We start from the raw sequence: 7,748 nt of genomic DNA on the forward strand, positions 1-7,748 counted from the left end.
CCGGAGGACTCTAGTGCCACCCCAGGGGCAGGCAGCAGCCAAGGAGGTAAAAGTTGAGCAAGACAGACAGCTCTATGGAGCCCTCACTGGGTCTCTGAGGCAGCAGCCCACTGGCAAGGCCACCTACCCATCCAGAAGTGCGATTGTTTCCTTTCAATTTTTTTTAACTCTGGAAAGTTTTGTTTTCAGTTTCTGATTCAGTGTAATATCACTTAAGCAAGCAAAACTGTAGCCCTAATCTCAGCCCAGAGGCTCGCTGAGAAGTGAGGAAGGCAGTGGCATGGGATAGCTTGGCTGGTCTAGTACTGGGCACACCTTGGCGAGGCGCTGACCCTGTTTTCCCAGGGCATATTTGGTGTGACCTGCCTGTGGCCAAAGCATGGAAGCACTGTCATGCTGTGGTGTCTATTAGGGTCAGCTCTAGCACCAGTACAGCCCGTATCTTTCAAAAGATAAAGATGCAACCTTGGTCATATCTACATTTATGTAAGACTTACAATAGACCTGGTGACATGATCAGGGGGAACTTCAGAGCTTGGCAGTGAAGACACTGAGACCCACAGAAAATGTCTTAGTCTTAAGTAAGCAGGACAGTTGCATTGGGACACAGACCAATGCTCCCTCCACCCCATCCTCTGCCTCCCTCTGAGAAAGACATAGCAGGAGAAAGAAGACAGAGGACACCTATGCCCACTACCCCCTAGGATCTCTGGCCTGGTCACAGGGCTCCATCTGGGGTTGCAGTGGAGGGAAACCAGAATGTAATGGCTGGGATCAGATCTCATTTTAGATCAGAAAAAAGGGTTTGACCCTCCTGAGAAGTTTTGGAGAAAAGGATGCCTCACAGGGACCTGGCCAAAGAGGGAGTAGGAACCAAACCCAGAGCAAAAGTGAGTTGCCCGCCAAGCCATTGGTGAACAAATGATAGAGACAAGAGGAGCAGCAATTCTCCAGACAGGACTGACTAGATTTGTGGATTCCTGAGAAGCTTCACATTTTCCTTCTACTACCATGCCTTACTCCTATGTGTTTCATTCTTTTCCCTCTGCCTTTCTCACTGACAGCATCTATAAAAATCTATTACCAGGGCTGGGAAGGTGGCTCAGTGGTAGAGCGCTTGCCTTGCATGCCTGAGGCCCTGGGTTCGATTCCTCAGCACCACATAAGCAAAAAGAAAAAGCCGGAAGTGGCGCTGTGGCTCAAGTGGTAGAGGGCTAGCCTTGAGCTGAAGATCTGAGGGACAGCGCCCAGGCCCTGAGTTCAGGCCCCACGACTGGACCCAAAAAAAAAAAATCTATTACCAGAGCTGAGTGCCAGTGGCTCATGGTTGTAATCATAGCTACTCAGGAGGCTGAGATCTGAGGATCGCGGTTCAAAAGCCAGCCCAGGCAGGAAAGTCCATGAGACTCTTATCTCCAATAAACCACAAGAAAACCAAAAATGGTGCTATAGCTCAAGTGGTAGAGTGCTCGCCTTGAGCTGAAGAGCTGAGGAACAGTGCCCAGACCCAGAGTTCAAGCCCCACAACTGACCCAAAAAATATATTACCGGGGAACCTGTCACACTCATGGCCTGGGTATCCATGTAACCAGAAAAGAGCATGTTCTTATATATGGAAGGGAGGGATTTAATAGAACTGAGTGGACAGACACTTATCCCTCCCTGTTCACTAGAAGACCCTTAAAAGTCAGTCCTTTGAGGTCCAACAGCCTCCTTAAACTTTTGAAGAACTGCCTTCAGCAGCTTCAACCCTCCAGCTGCCCTCCATCCCACAGTCAGCCCAGCCCATCCCCACTGCCTTGCCAACAAAGCAGTTCCTTCTCCATACTTTTCTCAAGCTGAGCCTCCACCCAGCATGTCCTCTCCATCTTCCTATGATCACATTTTACGTCATGTCAGAGTCCTCTTCCAAGGGTTCTGTTGGGTCTTCGTCCGTCCCACGAAAGACGGACTCCCACGAAAGACGGACGGGGTCCGAGGAAAGGTAAGTGCGGCGCTCGCCCGTTCCCTAGCCTCCCTCAGCCCAGGAGACAATCAGACACAGCGGGGAGCCAAATCCAGCAGGTAGAAAAGCTCGTTTATTAACAGAGAGCAGCCCCTTTTAAAGACAACAAGGGTGGGTGGTATGGTAAGGGAGGAAGAGGAACCAATCACTGTCAAGGTCACACCCTATCATTCACCTGAGCCCTCACGGGCTGGTTAGGCACTGATCAGAAGATCAATTGGGGTCTGCCCACTCAACCCCTCCCAGAGCCATCTTGGCTGGCCATGTGCTCTCCAGTAAATTAGGCTCTGCCCACTCAACCCCCTCCCAGCGCCATCTTTGCTGCCCATGTGCTCCACAGGGTTCCACCCATACGTGATACCCACTGTCAGGCTCCAAGGGCTCTGAAGCAGCTCTGACAGTTCTGCTTCCAAGCAAGCACACACTGTGCTGGCCATTTTCAGTGCCTTCCACCAAGCAAGGTTGTGGACATTTTTAGTAGAAAGGCTAGTACATTTGGGGAATCCCTGCTCTGAACAGATTGTCCAACCCTTAGGGTTATGTATTTTTGGGAAATAACCTGGATAAAGAGAAAGTCTTTACTACTAAACCCTTTTAAGGCTGATAAAAGCCAAATGGGATCTGTCTTTCCACTCTCTTGCCCTGCCCTGTACACAGAGCCAAGTCCTGTCTCTAGCCTGGTCCCTGGGCCTGGTTCACACTGATAAGGACTCATAAGGGCCACTGAGTCTGGGTGTGGGTGCTAGAAGGTTGGCTGAGCCAGCCACACTGGACTCAACCCAAGACAGATACTGTGCAGCCAGCAGCTGCAGACCTGTGTTCATGCCCTTCCACACATGACTAGCCTTGCTGCCAGTCCTATCTTAGATCCCAGCCCCAGCTCTGTGTGGACTGTCTTGGCTGTTACTGACTGCTGCTTTCGCAGTACTCCCAAGCTTCAAGCATCACCTTTGTAACTGTTATAGCAGACAGCATGTGTCCCTCTTGAGCTTAAACATTCTGGGGAGGACAGGAACCATTTCTGCCTATTGTTCATAGGAGTTGATCAGGTGGAGTAGAACCTGGGCTCCCAAAAGGCTTAATAAGTCACCAGCAAAGCTTGGTACTTCTAACATTGAGAGCAAGACCCACCAAATTTCTCAAAAATACAAAGATTCCTCTTCTGATAGATAAGAAAACAAAGGTCTGGTTTTAGGAGCTGAGCTAGAAAACCAAGTTTTTAGACTCATTTTTTCCCATCTGGCTTATTAAACAAACATCTCCTTAGTTCCTTTTCACTGTAGTGAAGAAAGAAGTGGGGGGGCAGGGAGGTTTGGGTGGGGGAACGGGGGGGGGGGGAGGATGGGAAGGGGAAACAAAGGAGGAGGCTACAATGATTGATAAGAAATGTACTCATTATCTTGCCCATGTAATTGTAACTCTTCTGTACAATAATATATATATATATATATATATGCCAAAAAGAAAAGAAATGCGAAGTGATCTACAACTGGTGACCCCAATCCATACTAGAGTCAGGACTGGGATGAAACTTGTGTCACTTTTAAACCCTGAATAGTTCAAAAAACACTCTCCCTAGGTTTGAGAGTAGAGAGAAACTTAAAGTGCTGGCACATGGCAGGTAATAACCACTGGTTCCAGAAGGAATGAATTTGCTGCAAGAGGCAATCTCTTCTCCAGCCTCTGGTCACTAGCTGTTGGTCTACACATTCACTGCTCTTTATAGCTTCCAAGCTCCCATCTTGACCTGGCCCATCTAGGGTCACATATATCAGAGCCAGACCATGCCCAGGAATGCCCAGTGTGGAGGAAAGAGCAGCAGGCAGACACTTGCCTCCCTTGCCTTGGGGTATTAGAAGATACAGCTGCTTCTCATATTTTGGAAGGGAGCAAAAAGGTAGCTTTTGTACCTCCCTTGTAGCCTAGGACTGCTCAAAATCAAAGCTCTCTGTTTCAGGCTCAGCTGTGAAGCCTTGCTCCAGCACAGCTTGTTTCTTCTGTGAGGTTGTAGACTGAGGCCCTGCTCATCTTGTGCACACTTTCCTGGCTTTGAGAATTCTATACTGGGAGGGGCCCACAGGAGTGCCCAGCTACCCACTTTTTCATGGGCAGAGAGTACTCTCTATCTTCTGCAGGCAAGAACTGAGTTTATTTCTGCCTCCTTTCACACAGTACACACTTAAAAGGCTAAGTTACAGAAAGAAAATCCCAGAAGTAACTCTGGCTCAGCCTTGGTTTCCCGTTGCAGAGGGGCATTAGTCCCAAACTGTAGGATCTCCACCAGGCTGATGGATTTGAGTGTCTTGCTTGTGGAAAGAGGCAGGGGAGTACACTGTGCTTTGCTCTCAGTGCTCCACCAGTTTTGGATGGCTTCAGCTCATGTGACTCAAGGACATGGAAGAGATCTCTCCATAGGACAGTTTGCGCTGTGAACTTAGCCAGGTTCACCTGTGATGGCTGCCACCATCTTCTTTCAGCACTGCCTCTTCTCCAACCAGTCTCTACTTCTTTGTGTGCTTTGAGTCACTAGAAGCTCTAGAAACGCAAAGGGCCAAGCAGCTAGTGTCTTCCCCCAAGAGTTGGATGTTATCCTCAAGTCACATTTAGCCCCAATTCAGGACAGAATCATGAAATGAGTGCAGCTTCAAACTTTTGCTGGAAGTAACAGTCCACTCTTCTAGAGGCACAAAAGTACCTGAACTGGGTTCCTATCTCAGCTCTGCCACTCAGAGCAAAGGGGTAGGACCTTGTGTTTTTTCTATCTGAACTATGACTTCTTGAGCCACAATATGAGGAAATGTTATACCTGTCTCAAGGAATTGAGTAAGGCTTAAGATAAGACTTATAGGGGCTGGGAAGGTGGCTCAGTAGTAGAGTGCTTGCCTTGCATGCATGAGGCCCTGAGTTTGACTTCTCAGCACCACATAAGCAGAAAAAGCAAGAAGTGGCACTGTGGCTCAAGTGGTAGAGCGCTAACCTTGAGCTGAAGAGCTGAGGGACAGTGCCCAGGCCCAGGCTCCACAACCGACAGGAAAAAATAAGACAGTGTTCTACAAGACAGTTCACCATAAATGTTAGCCAAAGAACCAAAGAAAGCATACACCAGAGTCACCCATTGGTAGTGCTGCATGCTAAGTGCTAACCTGGCTGACTTCCTCCTCTCTAGGACAAGAGAGAAGCCCTTTCCCGAAGGCCTACTCGCCCCAGACCTATCTCCCTCCCTCCCAACCTGCCTGAAGAAGAAACTCGCAGGATCGCACGGATCTTTTCTTCCCAGTACTCCCAGAAAGACTGATACAGCCTGAGGAACTGAGGGAAGAAACCACCTGCTCACCCTCCTTCAATCTTGTTTGGTTTGTAAGGGGTACCAGGTCTGCTTCTCTCAGCCCTGAAAATACCACCAGCCGAGTCCGGACACCCCTGAGGCCCAGTCAGCCCATACTGAAGGACTGTCCCAAATTGGTCCAGGGTCCATCTGCCAGGACCTCTTCCTTCAGTGGTGAGGTAAAGACTAGAAACAAAAGGGATTCCAGCACCAAAGCAGCTCACCTATCTTTTGACCACAGGACCTACACAGGCATCTCTCAGCAGCAAAGCCCCTTTGAGTATCTTAGACACAGCACTGGCTGACCTGAGCCCACCCTCTACCTGAATAGGTTAGACTATTTTTGCCTTAAATGATGGGATATGGGAATAGATTGTGTGCATAACTGAGGAACTCCTAGGGTCACCTCCAATTCTTGCTTAAGAATAGGGTATTTTATAGATGTAAATTATTTTTAGGCTCTATTAGATTAATCAGTAAGGGACTAGGAGGAAATCACCTCCTGTAAACTGTATCTGATTATCTAAAATATAACCATGTTTTTAACTTATTTTTTACTCAGCTGAAGGTCATTCAATGTTCTTGCCTTTGTTTGAATAAAATCCTATTGGTATTTGTATTTGTGCACAAGTGTTTGCTGGGTTGGCCACTGAAATGAGAATATATTCAAGCTGCAGACAGAAAGGTTGACAACCATTTAGTCCCCTCAACTGGATCAGGGGACCAGGGTTCCTAGGAGACTTATGAGCTTCACCCAGTTATCTTAGTGGTCTAGATTAGAGTGACATCGCTATAACCATCAATGGTTCTTGTTGGTTGTTTGGTGGTTTCAGTGTTACTCTTTCTTTGTTGGTTCTTAAAAACTGTCAGTGAAGTGGAACAGGTCCCTCAGAGGCTCCCTTGTTTCTGGGTTGGGTAGTTCTTTCAGACCACAACCACCTGAGCAACTAACATAGGGAAGACCCTGTGAAGAGGACACCACAGAGGCATAGATATGCAGAGTGTACAGTATGGCTGAGCATCAAGGCAAAGAGAACCACTTCACCTCCAAACACACGTCGTTTCACTCAGTCCTCAAAATAACCCTATAACGTACACATTGTGATGCCTGCCCCTTTATAGTTAAAGTGAAACTCAACAAAGTTAAATGTTTAGCCTCTTGTTTATGTAGCTAGGAAGTGAATCTCACCACACAAAACATCCCCAGAGATACCAGATGACTCATTTACCAAAACAGTACAGCTGCTAAGTGCTCTGACTTTGGGAATCCCAGACTGGAAGAGAGCATGGGAGCTGCCACAGTCAGGAAAGACTCCCTAAAAGAGGAACACTTGCTTCTTGGAAGGTGCAGTGGCCAGCATACAACTGGGGATAGCAAAGAGAGCAGCCTGCTGTGTGTGTGACCCTCTGGCCTGGTCTGTGAAGTGATGGGATGAAAATCAAAGGAGACATTTGTAAAAATGCTTTGCTTGCACTTGGCACATGATAGAAGCATAAGAAATGTCAGCCCCACCCACTGCCCCAAAAGTCCTGGAGCAAACTAGTAAAAGCCTCACACCAGTAACTAAGGAGGCAGTGGCTCCAAAGTGATGTAGGAGCCCCTTGTGCCCTAGCCTGACCTGCCCCCACATCTGTTTAGCTTCGCTCCCCAGACACCAACCTCCCAGCCCTATGCCTTCCCCAGCATTCTCAGTCCTGTGCAGAGCCTCCAACAACCAGATCCCACCCCTGAGGCCACAAGAAACCTCCAGCAGAACCCTGAGCCCAGATCGAAGGGGTAAAGTCTCAGGTAAAGAACATTCCTTCCAAAGCCTGTCCTGTAAATAACCTGATGGGATCAAATGAGGACACGGCCACAGGAGGACTTGTGCTGCTCTTGCCACAGGGTAAGGGCAGATTCTGATGACACAAAGCCACCCTGCAAGTCTGAAACTCACCACCGTGCCTTAGAAACAGTGTATTATTTGCCACTGTCATCCCCAGAAGTTAGATTTGTCTCCTATTGATAGCTCCAAGATGATTTGCTTGTGTGTCCAGAACTTGCTAGTTTGTCTCTGACTTCTCTTTGGACATACCCTCCACCTGAAAATAAGTCCAGCTAAGTCCACCCTCCCTCTGATTTCTCCAAAACCTGATGCCCTCTGGTTTGGTTCCCACTTGTATCCTTCTCCCAAGTAACCTCAGTGAAACTAACCCCCCACTCCCTGCCTCCAGGCTAGTGTTTTCAGGAAGAGCCCAGAAACTCCTTCCAGTCTCAATCACCCTAGCAGCCACTCCCTTGTGCCTCTAATCCACCAGCCAATTCTGACATTAAGGACAGAGCTGGGGACAAGCACAGCCTAAACTTTCACCATGGACTTTTGATCTCCTGCCCCTGTGACCATGTCTTTGTGCCTAAGTCCAGAAATGGCTTCTGCC

At 48.3% G+C, this 7,748-nt stretch overlaps 1 protein-coding gene across 3 annotated transcripts in view; it reads left to right on the plus strand.

The window, feature by feature from the left end:
* Window positions 1-5,949, plus strand: part of C2cd3 (C2 domain containing 3 centriole elongation regulator) — a 107,346-nt gene extending 101,397 nt beyond the window's left edge. For 2 of the 3 annotated variants that reach the window (XM_042687238.1, XM_042687257.1), the window contains one exon: window positions 5,172-5,949. In XM_042687238.1, the coding sequence (XP_042543172.1) occupies window positions 5,172-5,300 (129 nt within the window). In that variant the 3' untranslated portion in view covers window positions 5,301-5,949. The remainder of the gene's footprint in view (window positions 1-5,171) is intronic. The other variant, XM_042687247.1, reaches the window with a different exon arrangement.
* The last annotated feature ends 1,799 nt before the right edge of the window (window positions 5,950-7,748 follow it).

This window comes from Dipodomys spectabilis, unplaced genomic scaffold (assembly GCF_019054845.1).
Source record: "Dipodomys spectabilis isolate Male_0828 unplaced genomic scaffold, ASM1905484v1 ptg000003l, whole genome shotgun sequence".
Taxonomy (NCBI): Eukaryota; Metazoa; Chordata; class Mammalia; order Rodentia; family Heteromyidae; genus Dipodomys; species Dipodomys spectabilis.